A 22,719-nucleotide genomic window follows, 5' to 3' on the forward strand; every position below is an offset into this window, starting at 1 on the left:
GTAAATAATTTTAAAACATTAATATATAAGTATAATTTAGCAGCGTTAACCATCAATACTTTGCTAGAAGGAAAATTAAAATGAAATGAATATTTGAAATATTGAGTCTTGAGTCTGAACTCAGACATGAGACTGTTCGTAATCAATGCACCTGATAAAGTGTTGTTGTAAGCCTTAATTAGAATACAACCTACATTTACAGCCAATGAAATTGCAGATAAGCAATCACGCAGTACTAGGCTTAATCATTAAGAATTTCAATTTTTCGCGGGTGTTTAAATGTTCCCTTTCTCTTTACAGATATCGGGCATGATGGGCTCCCACGTAAACAATCTCCTTGGTGACTTGATAGTCCTTCTGAAGGACGAGAACACCGAGGTCCTCAAGGGCGTGGTCACCCACCTCCCAGACACAATCACCTCAATATGTGGGCCCCTCACTCACCAGGCCATGCATGAAGCCAAGGTGGGTGTGGTCAGGAATAAAAGAAGGGAGTTGTGTGGTCAGGGATGTGATTTGTCTGCGAACTTATGGATTTCCGCAGAACTAATCGCTCCTGGAACACTTAAAACATTTTATTTTTTCTAATTAACTGATTAAAAAAAAGTAAACTGGTAGCTTTTGGTTGTTACCTTCTTTATTGTTAATATTGACACTCAATTTTCCATCAAATTTGAAACAAGGATAGCCCTCAAAGGGACTTCTAAATAGCCAGATTTGCTTCTGTGGCCTTTTTAACCCCCATTAGGAGCCTAAAGCAGCTCCTTATCCCTCGTCGAGATGGTTTCTACCAGGCCAATGACATGCCTTGTGTTGAGATGTCCTCCATTCCCCTTATTGTGCAAGATTTACTTCACTTCACATGAAGATATTTTTTCAATGTCTAGCCCTACAACATGAATGAGTCTCTTTAAATGGACTTCACTGTAACTTTTTTACCCAGATTTTTTATAATATCTATTACAGCAAGTTTGCATAAAAAAACAAAGCCAAATAAGAGACTGTTTATCTTCCACACTATTACATGGATCATGTTTTTGTCATTTCTATAATTCAAGTTTTTTATGGCCTGGGATGGTATTCAATATGCGACATAAGTTAATCTTATGGTCATACATCATTGACTCCATTCACTGTATCAGTCATTGAAATAAAACTTTGCAATGACCAAGCCTGAAATTCTTATTGTATTGCTTAGCATCAAATTTCTTAACAAGCTCTGCTCTATAAAATTCAGAATTCGAGCAAGCCCGGAAGACATTTTACCAGTGCAGGGCTTGCGGGTTTGTGTTAATTTCGACCACCGCTGTATACGTCTGTTATTTAAATCATGCAATCGGATTAGCTACATCGTCCTTAGATTCACATAAAACCAATATTGAATACCACCCCAGACCTTTGATTCATGTTATGTATTTGAATAACATTTCAAACATGTCCTTTTTTAAATTTTCAGCAAAACCAGATAGCGGACATCATTCCTGCAATTCTTTCCGCTGAGTTGGTGATAGCCTCATCCAATGACTGGCGTCTTCAGGAGATGATTGTCGAGCACTTTCGTTGTTTTCAGTACCTCACAAACAGCGAGAATATCTACAACAAAATCATTCCAGTCCTAATGAGAAAATTGAGAACAGCGGTAATGATACTAGAAATTCAGGATTTGATATCAATTATAGAACTGAACATGTTTGAAAATCAGTCCGTGATATCAATGCTGAACATGTTTGAAAATCAGTCTGTGATGTCAATAATAGAACTGAACATGTTTGAAAACCAGGCTGTGATATCAATGATAGAACTGAACATGTTCAAAAAGCAGTCCATGATAGAGCTGAACTTGTTTGAAAATCAGTCCGTGATATCAAAGATAGAACTGAACATGTTCGAAAATCAGTCCGTGATATCAATGATAGAACTGAACATGTTTGAGTATCAGTCCGTGATATCAATGATAGAACTGAACATGTTCGAAAATCAGTCTGTGATATCAATGATAGAACATGTTTGTATTATGTTTTGGCATTATTTTAAGCTCAGTTAGTTGATCTAGTTTTGAAGTAAAACAGTTGAAATTTTGTCACATGACATTTATTTATTTTTGGTAAAATTTTTCACTCAAATAATTATTAAGATATGGTGATTAATATTGTACTAGTGTATATGAAAATAATCATGGTTGTATATTGCTCCGAAAAGCAATGTCATATGATAACAATTATTTGTTTACATGATTATAACTGTTGATGTTTCTGTTTCAGCGAGCGATGCCAGTTCGGCTAGCTGCTACTCGATCCACTCTATCCTTGGTGAGAAATATCAAGAAAATGGAACAACGCTCCAACATTCTCTGTACACTTGTAGAAGGTAACTTATGATATTTCAAAATGAATTCATGCTTAAAGGTTAAATTTCTCATGTGTTTAAAGTCTTTATTCATGACATATATTTCTGTATATCAACTTAAATTGGATGTGCAATGTCCTATTTTGCAATCTTCCAAGGCTAAAAAGGCAGTGTATGGGTTGGCAGGCAGGGTCCAGTATGATGTCCAATCAATTACTTTAAATGCATTTGCGCAATATCACCAAATTTGGTCAGAATGTCAATGGATATCTTTGACAAGTTTGATATTCAGCCATATTTCTCTGGGCATTTGAGAGTTATAACCCTTTAATTAAAGAAATTACCTTAAATTGGTCTTGATAGATCAATAAATATAGCCATATTTGTCCAATCATCCTCAAATTTGGTCATAATGTGTTTGGGCATAATTTCTTTGACAAGTTTGTTAACAAGCCATATTGTTGAGTCACTTGAGAGTTATTTCCCTTTAAATATAGAAATTACCTACAACTGGTCTGGTCTGATCAATTATTAGAAGCTTTTTTCCGATCATCACCAAACTTAGGCAATATGTTCATGGACAGAATATCTCTGTCAGGTTCAATAACCAGCCACGCTGTTTAAGTCATTCTAGACTTATGACCAACCAATGGGTAAAAGCTGTATTCACAGTGTACGCGCTCTTTATTTGGCTTACGTTCAACCAATTTTCACCAAACTTGTCCGTTCATTTAAAATGTTACTAAAAATATGTGTGGTCACAAGGCATCCAAAATTTTAATAATTGTACATAGAGTAACTTTACATCATAAAGAATAGCACTCAACCACATTACATGTAGAATGGAAGTCACAGTTTGGACAGCTTGTGAGCAACACAAAAAATATAGAAAGTTTATTTGTTAATAATCTTTTTTTCCTACCAAAGAAATATATGTAAGCATCTTATGTTGTTTCCCTAGAAAATGTCAAATTTCTCAATAAAATATTTCAATCGTATAATATCATGTGTGTTTATAAGAACAAACATAAGCTGTTTTGAAAGAGAAAAAAATGAATGTGTAAAATACAAATTATCTCTTTTTTATTTCAGATTTCTGTCATGGATATAGCTGTCGCAATAGGAGTTTATTTATAGACATTTGTCGAGTGACTATAGAATATTATTCAAAGGCATATTTTAAAGAAACGTTTTTTGAATCGCTAGTGAGTCTTCATACGGACCCAATACCCAATATTCGCTATAGGTTGTGTTCAGTGTTACCGGATTTGAAACGAATAATAAAGTTACCTAGTGATAAAATGCTCCATCAGTTGTTGGATAGTTGTGTGCGTAGACTCTTAATAGGAGAGAAAGATAGAGACGTCGCTCTGGCCGTGAAAATTGCAGTGGAGGAAATGGACAAAATACCAGTTCAGATGGAATCAGCAGTGAGTATCTCCCATTCATTGTTCAGTACTTTGGTAAAGTTAACAACGTTGTTAACCTCATCGTTGTTAACTTCTGAATCATTACCTCTCTGGAATTTTCTTGAATACATTTGTGATCTGCTTTATCATTACCAAGATTTTAGACAACTGTTTCAGCTGTACTTATTGATATTCAAATATGTAAGCACATCTTCAAATAGCTCACATTTAAAAGTTAACAACAATGTCGTTAATTATGGTGTGAACTTTAACAAAGTTTTAAACAATCAGCCCATTGTGTTATAAATGAGATATACCTAACAGGGATTGCTTTTGGGGTTGATTTGATTTCCTTAAAATATTGCGTTTTTCTATTTGTAAATTTATTTATATGGATGGTATACTTGTTCAAATATTTATCTCGTCTTATCAAATGGAAATTGTTTCAAATTTGAAAGACTTATGAATATCATTGTATAAGATATATCAGTAAATATACATGTATCTATTTTTATTATTTTGCATGTATTACAGTGATTCATTTTGCTGACAAGCTCGATACCTATTCTCATTGTTTTTCCTAAATTTGTCCTTCAGCAAGATACATAGTTTTCAAGTAGTTTTGCACAAACGACTGCCTAGGACTTGTGAGAGTTTGGTTGAGTTTGTTGCTTCGATATTCTTGTATTAGGTCCTAAAGGGATATACAGTAAAAACTCACTATGTAGCAATCATTGGGACCTCCGGAAATACTTCGAGATAACAAACATTCGATATATCTGAAATATGAAACATGGCTTACTGAACCAAAAAAAGTTTCGAAAAAAAGTTTGACATAACCAGAACATGAAGATAACAGAGCATAGCCTACTGAGTCTTGACTGTATCATAATAAACCATGATCTTGTCTTGATTATAAAGTATGTCAGTCAAAAGAAGATGCATTCAAGAGGATTTTGAAATGAATCCTTTGTTTCTAAGTATTAAAGAGAGCTAACTCCTAAAATGTAAGCAGTAGTAATGACTTTAGAGTTGTCTTTTCCTGAGTGACATTTTCCTTGCATTATGTTACAGTTAACTCGGCGTATCATGATGGAAGAAGATGTTGAAGACCAGAAAAAAGAAGCAGATGAAAAACGACTCATAGAGCTTGTAAGTAGCCTATTATGAATAGCGTATGTTGCTTGAGTCATAAGAGTTGTTACCGTCTAAAATTGTTAAATGTTTAATTACTTTCTAGTTCGTGCAATGTCATTTGTTGAGATTTAAGCATGAGCCTGCAAGCTCTTCACTGGTGGAATGCTTTCTGGGCTTGCTGAAATTATCATTTTTATACGACAGAGCTTTTTTAAGATTTTGATGTCAATTGTAAGATTTCATGCTTGTTCATTAAGAAGTCTTGTTTTAATGATTGCTGTGTTTTAAATCGCAATACTACATCTTAGAAAGTATGCATGTCTTTCTTGCCAAAAATATGTAGACTGGTTATTCATATTATTTTTTTTTGCTTTAAAGGGAATGATTAGACACTGGATCGTTTCACACACTAGCCTGTCAAAAGCATTTGGGCAAATGCGCTGTCCTTCATAACACCCCTTCCAAACTTTTTAAGCAGAGGTATGATTTCAACATAAATGATATTTCAGGAGGAACGCGAGTTAAAAAAGGAAGAGGAGGCAGCCAAGGCAAAAGCTGACAAAAAGGGCATGAAGGACAACGCTTCAAAAATACCGGCGCCGAAAAAGAGTAAGTTTGCGGTTGTTTTGGTTCCTCTAACTTTGTCACAGAGATTCTTAGCAATTACTGATGTGCTTTGTAGTGATTATACAACCAGAACTCTCTCTTTTTAAATTACCTATGCTTACTTTTAATTGCAATCCGTTTTTAGCTTGTCTGTTCTTTTGAGGATAAAAAAATTAATAAGATATTGTCATGGTCTTGGTTGTATTGGCATTTCAGCTGTGCATACTCTAACTTGGCCATAACTTAACAACAGATCAAGGCCATTCTCATAAAACTTGGTGCACATATTGCTGGAGCAAGGACCCATAACTCTGTCTCTGTCTTATTGAATTATGCCCCTTTGCCACTGAAAAATATACCAACATATGAGCATTGGTGTTAACTCTGCAGCCCTCTTGTTAAAATTTAGTAGAGACTAATTATTATCTTTTTCCTTGTTTAACATTTTATCTTCTGTTGCTTATTGAGGATGCAAGTAGATTTCATGCCATTAAAATTCATTACTCGAGCGCTTTCTCTCTATATCACCAGGACTCCAGCGCTTTCTCTCAGGTCAAGATTCATTGGCTTGTAGGTGTCTTTGAAGACAGGTTGGAGAAAAAAATAGAATTAACCTAGGGCAATGGCTTACAAGACAGGCGATCTGAGCTTACAGGTCAAGCCTGTTTCATATAAAGGAACATAGTCGTAACGTCAAAAATCTTCAAATGGCAACAAACAGATAAAAACAACAAAAAACAGTTCCTTAACTAAGTGTTCATTTTCAATACTGGCTGAAGTTAAATTCACACAAATGTGTAGCACAATAAACGCGGTTTGAAACTAAGATGATTTCAATTTACGACTATCATCTACTAACACCTTTATTGAAACATAGTTCTGGATATCTCACACACTTTTGTATTTTCATTCCTGTGTAAATCACTACCATGAACTAATACCACAGTCTAAAAACTGATTAATATTTGGCAAAAGTTGTCTCTTGAAAATGTGACTGGTAGGTATACAATTCTTCCATTTACGCATCAGGCAAGGGCTCAGTCTGTGGTAAATCCGAGCGCGAGTCTGCAGGAATAAAACGGACACCCAGCACTACAAATTCCACAACCAGTACCTCTACCACAGTTAAAGGTGAGGATGGAAATGTTAATGTTGTCAGACTGACTCAGTTTTAAATGTTGAGGAGTAAACAAATGGTGTTGTTTAGTTTATGAATATGTCAATGATTTAGTGTTCAAGAATTATAGTTTAGATTATAAATATGACAGTGTTTCAATTCAAGAACTATAGCTAAATAGATTATGATATGAGAGTGATTGCATTCAGGAGATAAAGATTAGATTATGAATATGTCAATGATTCAGTTTAAGAATTAAGTTAGGATTATGAATATGTCAATGATTCAGTGGAAGAATTAAGTTAAGATTATGAATATGTCAATGATTCAGTGGAAGAATTAAGCTAAGATTATGAATATGTCAATGATTCAGTGGAAGAATTAAGTTAAGATTATGAATATGTCAATGATTCAGTGGAAGAATTAAGTTAAGATTATGAATATGTCAATGATTCAGTGGCAGAATTAAGTTAAGATTATGAATATGTCAATGATTCAGTGGAAGAATTAAGTTAAGATTATGAATATGTCAATGATTCAGTGGAAGAATTGTAATTTAGATTATGGATATGTCAATGATTCAGTTTAAGAATTGAGTTAAGATTATGAATATGTCAATGATTCAATGGAAGAATTAAGTTAAGATTATGAATATGTCAATGATTCAGGGGGAAGAATTAAGTTAAGATTATGAATATGTCAATGATTCAGTGGAAGAATTAAATTAAGATTATGAATATGTCAATGATTCAGTGGAAGAATTGTAATTTAGATTATGGATATGTCAATGATTCAGTTTAAGAATTAAGTTAAGATTATGAATATGTCAATGATTCAGTGGAAGAATTAAGTTAAGATTATGAATATGTCAATGATTCAGTGGAAGAATTGTAAATTAGATTATGAATATATGTCAATGATTCAGTGGAAAAATTGTAATTTAGATTAAGAATATGTCAATGATTCAGTTTAAGATTTAAGTTAAGATTATGAATATGTCAATGATTCAGTGGAAGAATTGTAATTTAGATTATGAATATGTCAATGATTCAGTTCAAATCATTCCAAGAATTAAAGTTTTGATTAGGAATACGACAACGATTCAGTTCAAGAAATATAGTTAAGATTATGAATATGGCAACGATTCAGTTCAAGAGTTAAGATTTTAAGGATGGTGAATAAAATATAAGTTATAGGTTAGATTATGAATATTACAGTAGAGTATAGTTTCATTAATATGACAATGATTGAATTCAAGAGTTTAGTTTAGATTAAGAATGTGGCAGTGATTGAATTCAACAATTGAAGTTTAGATAATGAAAACGGCCAGAATACAATTTAAGTTTGCAGTTTGGATTATGAACATGACAACAATTGAGTTCTAGAGTTTTAGTTTAGATACAAAGAAAAAGTTAATGTAAATGAATGCCTCTATATTAATAATAATTTGATGCAGGGAGTGAACTTTGACATTTGGGAATACCCATTTGATAGACTTTTCATTTCTTTGAGTGCTAACATTCTTGCTGTTTGCTTACACTTATGTATCTAGTCATTGCAAAGACATACAAAAGGGCTTTATTTTTCTTATATAATAAGCTTGATAATTAGAAAAGAACTTTCAACTTTTAAGTAAGGTTCACACTATCTAAGTCTTAATTATTATATGTATAGTGTTAACGGCATATCGTTCAGAAATTTGTTAAAGCTAGCAACGTGAGCAAGGACATTGTTGTTAAGATTTAAACGTGAAATATTTAATGATGTGATCCCTCATATTTAAATATAAACAAATTCAGCTGAAACAGTTGTCTCAAATATTATAAGAAGTACAGCAGATCACAACTGTATCCATGAAACTTCCAGAGCAGAAACAATTTCACAATAAACAATTAACATTGACGTTAACTGAATGTTGTTAACTTTTACAAAATTCTGAACAATTGGCCCAATTATCTTTGAAAAATAAGGGTAAGAATTCTCAACTTTATGATTAGTTTTGCACTATCAAATTCTTATACATTATTTTTATATAATAATAGCTATATAAGTAGCCTTCTTTGTGAAATATATCAAAAAATTGGAAATGTTTCATTCAGCAAATACTGAGACGGAATCACGGATTCCTCTTGCTAACCGCTCAAAGTTAGCGAGAACAAAGTCAGGTAAAGTAAGCCAGAATATAAGCATGGCCTGAAATATATAAGCAGTGCTGTATTTATTATATTAACTTCATTACTTCCCATGTTATGATTTGATCACAATATTTTGAATTATTTTTAGCTTGTCTATTTTTTCAGAAAACAGTTTGGATATTGTCATAGACTTCTTGTAGCTGTAGGCAGCGTCTATGTGTCAAAACACCTAAATATTGGCCATTATAATAGGGGGTTCAGTGAAAAATGAAAAAAAATAGTAAAATGGTTTAAACTTGTAAAACTGAAAAAAAGACATTTAAACAAACACGAAAAATTTTATTTCGTGAAAAAATTCCCAGTAGAAGCAAAGTTATAAGCATTTTAGTACTTGAAAAATGGCACATTTTTGTAATCACAAGATATGAGGACTACCTAAAAATGGCACCGTTTTTTTGCGCAATCTTGCATTTCATTAAAATGAGAAGTCCATGTCAAATCAGACATATTGTAAAGTATATATATTCTGAAAGATTTATAAGCTAAAAAATATAATTAAAAAGTGATGTTTTAATGAAACTTGGTACATATTTTGCCAGAAACAATACTCACATGTATAGTGATGCCGATAACTCTGGCTTTCATAAAATTGGAGTAATACCCCTTGTTCTACTTAAAGAACAATAACAGAAGAGCCCAAGTGTTCACTGCTCCTTGACACTCTTTTTTAAGTGCATTAGCATGAGTTGTATGTGTTTTGATTCAGGCATGTGATACTTAAATATTATTTTCATTACAGTGTGATTAATAAATCTTAGACAAATATTGCTTTGCAGGCATTTGATTTTCATATTGAATGTTAATTATGCCTTCATATTATATACTGTAGGAATGAGAACTAAGAACGCTCAAGTGAAAAATGGTAAATTGTCAAAAAGTACCTTCTCAAATTCTCTTGGCAAATGTTTAAATTTCAAATGAAACTTATCACTATTATTATTTTTTTATTATTATTTTAATGGTGTTTTGTCGTAAGCTCTTTTAAAAAAAAAAAAATTGTCAGTCTTTAGGTAACAGTCTTAATTTTATGCCAAGAGAAAAAAATGCATGTTCACCATTTTGTCATGTTTTAACCACCTTGTATAAAAGTATATATTCATGTATATTTGTTATATAAACTTGAGGTCATAGCATGTTTTTGAGTAGCGCCGGATAGGGGTGGCTTTTTAACTCATCTATTTGTCAAAGAAAAGGATAAGGTATTGTCATAGCCTTGGTGTCGTCACATACAGTCATGCAAGATTTTCAACCTTGGCCATATTTTAAAGGCGCACAATATTATCCGGTTGCGGGGTTAGTAGGTGACCCAATATGGGATATATGGGGCAAAGGAAACCATATCGGGTGAGAGCGAAGCTTGAACCCGAATATGGTTACCTGGGCCCCGTATATCCCATATCGTGTCACCTACTCACCCCGTAACATATGTATCACGTCGACAACCTGTTTCCATCTTTAAATATTCCATTTCATCATCGGAATTGGAAAATAGACGCCATTTTGGTATGATATCAATTTGGTGACCCAATATGGAAAATATGGGGTCACCACGTGACCAGTCCTGGACCAATGATGTTGCGTCATTTATGTTGGAGGCGTGATATAGTACATTACAGGGTTAGTAAGTGACCCAAAATGGGATATACGGGGCAAAGAAAACCATATCGGTTGAGAACAAAACTATCTATCAGTAGCTCTGAGGTGTTTTGGGGTATCATGAAGAATTCAATCACTATTAAACAGACTTTGGAAAAAATTGTTTGCCAACGTAAAATCTGTGAAAAAGTGGCTTTAAATCTACTCAAATGCATGCATTGACAACATGTGGCTATGAAGTATTGTATAGCTATATATATTATATATATAATATATATATACTACCAAAGGTGGCAGTAAAAGTGTAAAGTTTCAGCTATGAATATTCACATGATTGTATGGATTAATTATATTATTTTATTAGTTTGTTTTATAAATAATAACGCATGTTGTGCATGTCACATTCACCTTTATAGCTCGAGTGACATTATAGTAACTGTACTTAGAATACAACCTTCATTTTCAGCCAATGAAATGGCAGATAAGCAATGATTAAGTACTAGGCTTAATCGAGAGAGATTAAAGGTCCACCCACTGCCACTCATCTGATACGCAAATCCTGTTTCAGATTTTGCTTTGACAATGTGTCAGCCAATGAGGTTGTATTCTAGGTCAGTTAGATTGCCTGAAGTCAAATCGTTATGATTAAGAACGGCTTGTAAGCTACACTCACTCTACCCGTTCTTCATAAGGCATTAAGACTTTACTTCATGTCATCTAACTATTATGTGTAAAAAATATATATATGAATGTTGTAGACTTTTGTTTGTCCAATACTATTCTTTCAGGCTTGTTCTTAGACTGTGTTTCAGTACAAAACAATTCGCAATCTTTTTTAAAAGTATTTATAGTAGTTTTTTGGAAATTAATGAACAAATATTATTTTTTTTTATGTCATTATAGATTTTCTTAAATTGATGTACATTTTATCATACCAATACCATTTGTTGGTGACCAAGGATTGTGTTTTTTAAATGACGTAACAGCTCAAGGTTTAGTCATAGGTGGCAGTATTGTTCATAGATACAAAAAAAATCTGCCTTCTAATACACTGTGATCCAGAATACTGCAATCCAAAATATTTTATTATTAATATCTATATGAAAATTACCATCCACGATTGATACTACAACCTATGGGTGGTACCTTGCTGTGTGTCCAAGGTTTTAAAGTAAACCAATATACTTTTTTGGAAGTCATGCATTCTTGGTTTTTCCAGGTTTTCAGCACACTGCCATGAGATACAAACTATTTAAATTACTACATGTTTAATGTTAGTTTACTTTTGGGGAAACATTTATTTTGGAAAAATATATTTGGTGTGAGTGCATTATTCTCAACAGTTACTCTTGAAATATCTCCCTTAAATTTCAATGGTCATTTCATTTTAAAGATTTTGTAGGAAATTTAAATTATGCATTCATAAAGTAAAATTGTAAAAAAAAATATGGTAAAATTATAGAATCTTTATATAGAATGATATGTTTGTACCGAAAGAACTTTTTAGAATACTGGAAAACCCCATTTAAATTAAGTTCCAAATAATGACTATTGAATTGGATGTCCTTGAACCAACAATAAGAAATGGATATTATACACCATTATTTAGGATGGACAGTGGGCCAATTGCTCAGAACTTTGTTCAAGTTAATTACGTCATTAACAGCATCGTTGTTAATATTTGATGATGTGCAGATAAATCTAAATAAAACGACCACAGTTAAAAAAAATTCTCAAATCTTGTTAGGAATGCTATAGGTCATAAGAGTATCCGTGAAACTTTCACAGCCATACAGATTTGAAAGTTAACAATTATGACATAAACAATGTTGTTAACTTTAACAAAGTTCTGAACAATCGGACCAATTTATTAAAGAGTAACATCTGTTTTGAAATTTTGGTATTTCAAAGTCGAAAATTTTGGTGTTTCAGCGTCAAAATTTTGGTATTTTAATGTCAACATTTTTGGTATTTTAATGTCAAACTTTTGGTATTTCAATGTCAAGATTTGGGTATTTCAACATCAACATTTGGTATTTCATTGTCAAAATTTTGGTATTTCATTGTCAAAATTTGATATTTCATTGTCAACATTTGGTATTTCATTGTCAAAATTTGATATTTCATTGTCAACATTTGGTATTTCATTGTCAAAATTTGATATTTCATTGTCAACATTTGGTATTTCATTGTCAAAATTTGATATTTCATTGTCAAAATTTGATATTTCATTGTCAACATTTGGTATTTCATTGTCAAAATTTGATATTTCAACCATTTATATTGAATAGATCTTATTATAATAATTTGTGCTTCATAATTTCAGACTCTGCAGCTAGCAAGCTTTCTTCTACAAAGACAAGTAGGTCAGGGGTCAGTGGGGTTCCGACCCCCAGCAGTGCAGGGTCAAGGTCAGTAGGTTATATTCAACCTTGAACTAATGCATTCACCACCCTTCAGTTTTTGGTAACATAAGACTCCATCAAAATAATTTAAATGAAACTAGTTATGTAATCAAAAGATTTTGAGCTTGTTTATGAAACATAAAGCTGGGCTATAAGTGATGGCCTTGCTGTTTTTGGCATCCTGCATAAAAAAAAGCTTTAAAACTTGGGCATAACTAAAAAAAAATGATCAAGATATTCAAATGAAACTTGGTACACATGTTGCCATAGAAAATACACACATGTATTGGAAGGCCCATAACTCTGGGTTGAATAATTGTTGAGTTATGCCTCTTTTATTTGACTTAAACACAACAGACATTGTAAGCACTGGAACTCACTCTTTTAGCGGTTGTGTTTTATTTTTATGTGCTCTGAAATATGACTTTTAGTTCAATTCATCTTCTGCATGAGATTCAAAAGATATGTGACACTTTGGTATGTGTTGTTTATGTACAAGAATAATGGTAAATAATAATCGCATAAGACTTTAAAATAGTATTATTTTCATGGAGTCTTGCCTTTTAACAAATTAACTTTTCCTGATCATTATTATTCATAATAAATATACATCAAATAAAAGATAAGAAACTCATTAAATTACCTTTTCTGTTGTTTTTTTGTCAAAACATTGGTGTTGTTGTCAGCCTCGTCGTTGTGCTAAAACTTGGTCATAACTCAAAAACAGTTACAATGTAATTTGGTACACAGGTTTCCAGAAACAATTCACACATGTTTAGGAAGGCCCATAATTCTTACTTCAATGATTGTTGGGTAATGCCCCTTACTTGACTTAAAAAACAACAACAGAAGAGCTCTGGTGTTTGCTCAGCAGTACCCATGTTTAACGTATGTGACATGTTCAGCAAGGCCCATAACTCTGACTTAAGTGATTGTTGGATTATGCCCCTTATTTGACTTATAAAACAACAACAGATGAACTTTGGTATTTGCTCCAAGGCATTTTTGTTTAAAGTTTCTTAAGGTGTATATATATACATCTACTAATTTTTTTTATTGTCTGTGTCGTCAAGCAGTCTTTTATTTTAATAAAATAAAAAAATGTCAATAGTTGACAGAAAGAAACAAAGGTGTTTTTTTAAACTAACCTTAACCCAACTAATATTTCAGAAAGAGCTCAGTATCAAAAATGGCAGCGTCTGAGGGCGCGCAACGCCGAGCCTCGATAAGCAGTCCCCCCATTTCGGGTAGGTCAAATGTTAAGACATTGTTTAAGTTACAATTTATCTTTTAATTATTTTTTTTTTTTTAAATTGTCTGTTTTTGAAAAGAAAAAAAGTCATAAAATATTACATGTAATGGCAGTTTCATCGAGGCTTATATACCAAAATGTCAGACATAATTATATGTCACATTTCTACAAGGATATTTGCTTAGGAATTTGATATGCCTTCAAAAAAAGATTTTTATCAATGTTAATCATTAACAATTGTTATTAACTATCATTAACATCACTCCTGCTGTTAAGTCATGCACCAATTTATGTGTAAATTTTCCCCCTAACAGTGACAGAAAAGGGTGCCGTACGAAAGAATAGCAACGGAAGCATTCCTGTAAAGTGAGTTTCGAGTGATGTTTATTAATGCGCAAATATATATAATGTTTTAATATATATGTTTTCGGTTAAACAGGTTAGGTTTTTCTGACTGTTATTTTTTTCTCCTTTTTGGATACATTATTGTTAGTTTCTTGCACAGGAAAATCACACAAAATAACCCAGACCAAATTGGGGCAGTTTTTAGTAAGAATATATAATGAGACACAACTTGACATTAAAAGAAATATATTCAAACAAACTTACCATGTAATTTTTGGTCGTAAAATCAGAAACAAACATTAAAGTACTAAAGAAAGAAATCTATGCTGTGAAATGATTCTATTTTGGTTTATCTGATTTAATAAACTCTTGCAGTTAGGTTGAAATTTTAATTGAATGAAATTATGAACAATAGAAAATTTAAGTATAATTTTTGTAACATAGTAAGCAAAATAATTTGTAAAAATTCATAGCAAACAATGTATTGGCTGTTCCAATCAAACAGTTCATTTGACGTAATTAGAAGCAAAAAACAAACAGGAACCTCCCCCTGAAAGAAATCTTTAATTTCCTGGGGTGGATTGTATGTTTAAATTGAATGGCTTCATGTTAAGCAACTAATCTAATGTACCAGATATAGTATAAACAGTATGAACTACAAATTATTCATTTAATATCTTTCAGGTCAACGAAGAAAACCAAATGATGACATCATGTCTGGCCAGTTTGGTGTTCCCAAATGAAGCATAATATTTACACTATGTGCAACTAAACGGCAATGCAATTTCGCCCCACTCCGCATTTAATGTCCATTAAAAGTCATGTGCTCATTTGTGATTGTATATCGGAAGTTCGGACAGTGATTTTACATCCTGCGTGAACATGTTTCTGGGATAGAGGCTGTTATGAAGCAGTCCAAAAATGAGATTCTAGATGTCTGAAATCAATGTGATCATAAACTGGTGACCTTGACAGTGTTAGCTTGTGACCTTGACAATGAAAACTTAGGACCTTGACATTGTCAAGGTCAAAAAAGGAGGAGGAGGCATATGAGTGTAGTTTGTAGCTCAAAGGATGTTTTAACAGATTCGACAGTGATTGTGAACATGCATTTAGTCACAGAATTGTAACAGGAAAGTTTGCGATGTGAAAGGCAAGGAGAAGATGTATAGAAAATGGACAAGTGCATGAATGTGACCGCCTATCTGTGGAGATACTTTCTGTGTGATTCATGGTGTAAAATGATGGTGGTCGTGGTCCTTAAATGGGATATGACCATGTGGATGTATTGGTGCAGAGTTTTGGGGAGTAATTTTCCCTTATTTTTATGACAAATGGAGCCATGACAGTTCTTACTGTGATAATTACAGAAATGGAGCATTTATCACATGTGGCCTGAATGATTAAATGAGTGTGATATTTCCATAAATGGAGCATTTATCACATGTGGCCTGATTTATCACATGGTGGTGATATTTCAATAAATTGAGCATTTATCGCATGTGAATTGAATGATCACATGATGTGATATTTCCATAAATGGGGCATTTATCACATGTGCCCTGAATGATCATTAGTGTGATAATTCAGTCAAATGAGTATTTATCGCATGAACGAAGTGACATGATCTGTGAGATATTTTGGTAAATGGATCATTTATCACACATGATCTGATTGAGTGATATGATTCCCATAAATATGAGTGTGATATTTCTGGAAATGGGGATCCAGTGATAATATTATAATGATGATCAGTTGTAAACATTTTGATGTGAAAGGGGCACTTCAATCATTTTATATCCATCTGAACAATGGATTTTTTTTTAACAAATCTTAAAATTACAGCATCTGTTCTAGATGCTATTTGCTCTTTCCACGACATTTGCACCGTCAGATTTTCTTGAATCTAAAATATAAGTAAGCTGTTACCAACGTGATAGAGTGCCCCTTTAATTAAAATGTGAACTGGCTACTACTTACATGGCTTATCTGTTGCAAGAGATTGATAGCCATACTAGGTCAGAGCATTTCTTATTTGGAGAAATTATTTATTGTGTATTGATAATACATTATGAGCAATAATTTAGTCATTCTTTCAAACTGTTTTAGGTAATTAAGAAAATTATATAGTTTGCATGTTTTTCATAGTTTCAACTTTTTATGAGCTGTTCATGGTATAGGTTTTGCTTTATTTTTTTGTTCCTTTTTTCAAAGACTTCTTGAACGAATTGTTGTTCAACATTTTCTGTTAGAAACGAAAATGTGTAAAATATGGTGTAAATAAATAAAAAACAAACTACGGTTAAACTGAACAAAAAATATTGATTTTTTTTTAAATATTACCATTTTTTAACTGTTACTTTATAATTTGAGATCTATACTGAATTTGATTCTGATAAAATTGAATAATGGAGTGGAAAACTCAAATTTAAGCTAAATAATTGGATGCAGAAATTTACAGGGTCATACTGTTTGTAAGCCTTGAACTTCAGCGTTCTGATAAGAAATTGATAACATAAAGTCCTTGACTTAATTAAGGCAGACTGTCTGTCCTTATAATCTTTGTGAGCTTCTGAACTTTCAAAAGTTTTCGCTTGTCCAGCTGTTTTGAAAAGATTAGGAGTAAAGATGTTGACACTGCCTCGGTATAGGCAAAACTTGCTAGTTGGCTGTAACTTTAAAGCTGCACTCTCACAGATTAACCATTTTTACAAGTTTTTTTTATTTTTTGTCTTGAAAAGAGCAAATTTTTGCATAAATATCTGCAAACAAATGATAAAAGATTGCTGACAAAAGATCAGATCGCAGATTTGCATATTTCTGTTCGAAAGTTAATGTTTTATGGCTTAAACCGTTACTAACAGTTTAAGAAAAATGCATAAAACATGTCAACAGTCTTATATAACTGGTTTCCATGGATTTTTGCAAAATTTGGCTCATATTCCAAGACAAAAAGTTGTCAAAATGTTCAATCTGTGAGAGTGCAGCTTTAAAACCTTTGAAGATATTAAGTAGAAAATTGGTTGTGCTCAATTGTAATGTAAAAGTTATGTAACACTAGAAGTTTTACAGTATACCAATGTTCAGGACGCTTTAAATCTTTTTTAACCTCGCTAAGATATATATGTTTAAGAAGATCCTTATGCCAGTTTTAGTCGCTATAATGTCAATTTCACATTGTCACTTATAACAGCATTACGTGGTCACAATATTTTTTGTGATTTCATCATTTTGTGTTCTTTGTAGATTTTATGTACATGTTGGCTTTAAAACTGAAGGGTACCCATATCGCTTTCCGCTTAGGGAATAGCAATTATATAAGTGTCAAATTAAAGCTGAATTCTGTCTGTGCAAAATGTACAACGCCAAGACCTGAGCGCTTTTGCTTTTTTGGGCGGTCTACATTTCGAAACTGTATAGGTCTTCAGAATTTCCCTCGGGCCCATGAATTTGATTATTGTATGGGCCCAAATGGGCTTTGCTTTAAAAAAATCATTTCACGCAAACTGTTTATTACCTCACTATATATTGAAATTACTGTCATAGTTAAATTCTTTTGTTATGCTTCATTACAATTCAAGAATTGCAGGGGCGTAGCCAGCGGTACTCACTTACGCATGTGCGTAACATTAATTTGAAAAATGAAAAAAAAAGGCAAAATTGCATCAAAGTCGAGGGTTTAGCTAAATATTGATATCAGAATAAGATTAGCTTTAGTAGGCATTGTTTCTCTGTGCTAGATAGCTTACTGAGCTTAAATCAATCACTTGATAACTACAAAGTCGGCAGCCTCGAACCTATAAATCCCTCCAAAAACTCATCAGTGCTCAACATGTTAGTTTCCTTTTTTTTCTCTGGGGAGCATCCCCCTCCGAACACCCCTACGGCTTCAGGGATATTCCCACTCCCACACCCTCATGCGTAACATTCAGTAAAGCCTGGCTACGCCCCTGAATTGATTAACTCAGATTGATTAAAGTCTAAAAAAAGACTACACAATTTGAGTCTTAGTTGTGTTGAATTTGATGAAAACATTTTCATATAGTGTTAAAACTTGTTCATTTTTCTTTTTATGAATTTGGCAATGTCACAATTGCCTTTAACATTCCACTATATTTCAAGTGCTGTTCTATATATTATTATCTTTAAGTCAAGGTAAATTGAAGTTGACCCAATTTTCTATTTAGATTAAGTTATCTTCACAATAACATTCAAAAATTAGTAATATTTTAAACTAAAATTGTCAATGAAATGATGTCAATACTACTGATAAAGTAATCTGCTTGCATCAAGTTGAAACTTAAGTTATTTTTCTTTTGAATCTGTAAAAATCTTTGTCCAATCTTAGAGCAGTTTCATTATACAGAAACTAGCTAAGAGTGATTTTTTGCCCAGGAGAGAATTTGAACAATAGTGGGGTGGTTTTATCAAAAATCCTAGAAGTGATTTTTACATGAGAAAGGTTTTCAGGAGTTCAGTTCCAGTTTGAAATCCTGTTTTAGAACAAAATCATTCCCAGGATTATTGATGAAAGGATCATACCACAAGATTTATTTTTTCAATCTGGGTATGACTCTAAAGATAGCAGGGTCATTTGATTTGGCCTTACTTTTCTTAGTCATCTCTGGGTATTCAAGGTGCCTTTTGACTATTTGTTTTGCCATATATAGCCACTGTTTGCCATTAAATCAAAGATAAATGTTTAAATAATAGAACTAACTTTACTAACTTCACTGGCAACATTTCTAAATCTCAGGTCTTATAATTGAGTGGTTTGCTTTAAATTTAGCTTGATAGAAAAAGATAACAAAGTAGTTTAATAACATTTTTTTATGTTATTTATCTCATCCTTTTAACATCTTTTGTCAGTGGTAAAATTGAACACAAGCCTGCAAGCCCTGCACTGGTAAAATGTCTGGCGGGCTTATTTAAATTCTGAATTTTATATAGCAGGGCTTGTTAAAAAATTACATGCCAAACAATGGTATAAGAGTTCGGGCTAAAATGTTCATCCAAAAGTCTCATTTTGGTGACTGTTTTTTCAGTTAATCATTGATAATGTATTGAATGATGATTATTTTATGTATATGAATAAGAACTGAATAATATGCAAAAATATAATCAAAGAAAACTAAGATATATGCAAAATTCTCCTAATACATGTATGTCATGGCCATGTTGAATATTAATGTTTTATTTTTACATTTTTTTTTTATAATTGTGACTGCATTTAGAAATTTTCGCATGTATACTTAACTAATATAGAAAAGTTGACACTTATTTTTTATTATTTTGTCATTTCAGAAAAATATTTTTCACATTTGATATTTTTAAAACAGGAATTAAACTGGAAATTTCTTGTTTGTGCACATTATCAGTTTATTGGTATATCACTGTAAAGAAACATTTCATTTAAAAAAAAGAGGTAACTAAAGCTTTATATAATAATATTTAGTTGCATGGTTTGGTAGATTTTAACACATTGAGGGCTGAGCGGTAGACTGCACTAGCTGCTAACTTTATACGTAGAATTAATGCAGTTTTATGACAAGTCCTCATCCTAGAATTAGCCGTTGTCTTCACCTCTGTGCAATGTACACTTATGTGATTCTTTTTTGTATTTCATTTGTTACTTCACCCCTTGTTTTTTCTTGGTGACTGCAAAATTACGGGGTGAAATGACTTTTGATCTTTTGTGTTCTTGTGGTTGTGTTGTTTTTTTTCTCTCTTTTTGGAGTCTTGTCACAAGGTGTTATTTTTTTACTTTAGGAAATTCTTTAATTATCATACCTTTGTTTGTTAATTTCATTGTTGATGCACACATCAGTATTGTTAATGAATTCTAATAAAAAGTATCTAGAAATACAGTACTGTTAAGACCAAACTTGACAGTAAGTGCACTTCTTGTGCACTCTTAGTTCACCAAAAGTGTAACCAAGTGTTTCTGGAGTTTTGCAGCTTGTGTAAAATACAAATAAATTTATATTTTGTCCAATATCTTTGTTAACTATACAACAGTATTGTATTGCAAAGTGTAATCCTGTATTGTAAGTAAAAATGTAGATAAATCATGAAATTTATATTCATTTCAAACAGATATCAGTTAATGCAAGTTCAAAATTTATAGGACATTATGTTGTTAATTGTTGTTAATTATATGATGAAAATTTTATTTTTCAAATTGTAAATGTCATTGATTAGAAGATGAATAAAATAGATTGTCAGTGGGCTTGTGTATTTATTTCCATAAACACTATTTCATGTTAGTGATTTTATCCACCCTGATATGATCTCTTGGATTAAAACTACATAACACATACATTGAATTTATTAGTCTTATAACACTTTGGTGCATTTTGGATAAATGCCCTTTTTTCATTCAAACTACATGTTTGTGTTTTCTTTTCATCTATATTAGTTCGCCTTGGAATGATTTCTTCGTTCAAACCTGTCGTTGGTCAATATATAAATTTTCCTAGACATTAAACCATGTTCAAATCAAAGAAGTTGTTTTGTCATGATAACAATTCTAGTACAATTATACTACAATTGTTTAAATCCAAGGGGAGTAATTGTCCTGCATGTCGCCTTGATGTTGTTGGCGGCAGCACTGGCATCATTGTGATGCAAAACTAACCTGCCATAACTAAAAAATTTTATATATATATAGATTATTTACATGGAACTTGGTACACATGTTTCCTGAAGCAAATAGGCACATGATTTGCAAGGTGTAATAATTGTTGGGTTATGCAAATTATTTGGCTAAAAAAAGGACAAAAGTTTGTATTTGCTCCCTGGCACTCTTGTTCAATACATTGTATGCTGCCAATATATATGTGAAAATTTGAAATACAAATATTTCTAGTATGTATGCAATAAAGATCACTACAGGCAAGGTTTTATAAACTGTACCTATAGGCCAAGTTCAAACCTGCCTCAACAGAAAATATTCTATTTTGAAAACCGGACCATAGCTACTATGAAGTTTCAATGAACTGTGGTTTGAAGAATTGCCTAAGCTATGTCCAGTTTTAACCTTGTTAAACTTGGTTGAAAATCTAAGTCATCTGTAAAGCAAACAATCATAATCATTGTTAACAATCATATTCTAGAGGCACCATCCCCATGAAATTTGGTCGAACCGGTTGTCTGTAAGAAACTGGGCTTACAGTTTTACAATCGAAAACTAGGTCACAAGGTCAAATACTTCTAAGCAATTGTCGTCAGAACTATTTGTCAGGTCTTTTTAAGATGTATGCCTATTTCATTTACATTTGATATCCAACATGATAACTGAAATTCGTGACAGAACAGAACAGGGAACAGAAATTGTATTCTGTGAAAGGTGATGAAAACATGGATAACACATATTCACGCTTGCAGCCACAGAGGTTTCTCTCGATTTTTTACCCTATATGATTATTTAATGACTACATATATAGGGAAAAAACTCGACAGAAACCCCAGTTTTGCAGCCACTGAACTACATGTATACAATAGGTGTCAGTGGTATTGTTGCGATAACAAGTCTTTGAGGATCACATTGATGACATCTGCGTAAGGAGTCTCGATGATAATATTAAAGGGACTAGACACCAGATGAAACACCAGATGATACAATTGCAAGAAATAAAATGTCCAAACATTGATAGATTCGTTGTGTACAACAAATTAAATCTAACTTACTGATATATCACTTCGCTTACGACACGTATCTTTCACAGTTTTTGCGTAATTTTCCAATTCGAAATATACTGGTTTTGTCTACCAAGGAAAATCCCAGTTAATTTAAAATAAGTATCTGTGCTTATACTGTGACTTCCACATGCTAAATAAGCACACTATGGAATGGGAAACCATTAAGAGCTATTTTTAAACGAGTAAATGCAGCTGAGACAGGGATAGCAAGTTCTTTCAATTATGTAAAATGATGTATTATCGGCCTCATACTGTCTTGTATTGACGAATCTAGGTTTGTTTTGTGGATATAATGTCATTTGCCGATTTTGAGACCATCTGGTACCTAGCCCCTTTAAATTCCTTTGCCCGGTAGTTCGGGATGATGTAGATTTCGCCCCCACTTCGACTGGCTCTAAGCCATGTACCAAACTTGACCCAAGCCTTCTGAAATAAGATGCCCCATGCACATGAAGGAAGTGTCATGCTGTTTATTTCAAATTTAAACCAGTCAGCCTTCAGTTGCATTTTGGGTTGTTTCCTAGGCTTTGATATCGAAGAAAAAAAAATCCATTAAAGCTGCACTCTCATAGATTGAACGGTTTGAGAACTTTTTTTGTGTGTGTCTTGG

The 22,719-nt window shown here is 32.5% G+C and overlaps 1 protein-coding gene across 10 annotated transcripts in view; it reads left to right on the top strand.

Moving 5' to 3' along the window:
- Window positions 1-20,636, top strand: part of LOC128208271 (serine/threonine-protein phosphatase 4 regulatory subunit 4-like) — a 78,574-nt gene extending 57,938 nt beyond the window's left edge. For 5 of the 10 annotated variants that reach the window (XM_052911784.1, XM_052911786.1, XM_052911779.1 and 2 more), the window contains 13 exons: window positions 301-465; window positions 1,457-1,639; window positions 2,262-2,367; window positions 3,439-3,776; window positions 4,830-4,907; window positions 5,402-5,501; window positions 6,528-6,629; window positions 8,715-8,780; window positions 9,640-9,672; window positions 12,733-12,817; window positions 13,982-14,058; window positions 14,378-14,429; window positions 15,093-20,636. In XM_052911784.1, the coding sequence (XP_052767744.1) occupies window positions 301-465; window positions 1,457-1,639; window positions 2,262-2,367; window positions 3,439-3,776; window positions 4,830-4,907; window positions 5,402-5,501; window positions 6,528-6,629; window positions 8,715-8,780; window positions 9,640-9,672; window positions 12,733-12,817; window positions 13,982-14,058; window positions 14,378-14,429; window positions 15,093-15,114 (1,407 nt within the window). In that variant the 3' untranslated portion in view covers window positions 15,115-20,636. The remainder of the gene's footprint in view (window positions 1-300; window positions 466-1,456; window positions 1,640-2,261; window positions 2,368-3,438; window positions 3,777-4,829; window positions 4,908-5,401; window positions 5,502-6,527; window positions 6,630-8,714; window positions 8,781-9,639; window positions 9,673-12,732; window positions 12,818-13,981; window positions 14,059-14,377; window positions 14,430-15,092) is intronic. The other 5 variants (XM_052911783.1, XM_052911780.1, XM_052911785.1 and 2 more) reach the window with 5 other exon arrangements.
- Window positions 20,637-22,719: the final 2,083 nt, after the last annotated feature.

This window comes from Mya arenaria, chromosome 11 (assembly GCF_026914265.1).
Source record: "Mya arenaria isolate MELC-2E11 chromosome 11, ASM2691426v1".
NCBI classification, from domain to species: domain Eukaryota; kingdom Metazoa; phylum Mollusca; class Bivalvia; order Myida; family Myidae; genus Mya; species Mya arenaria.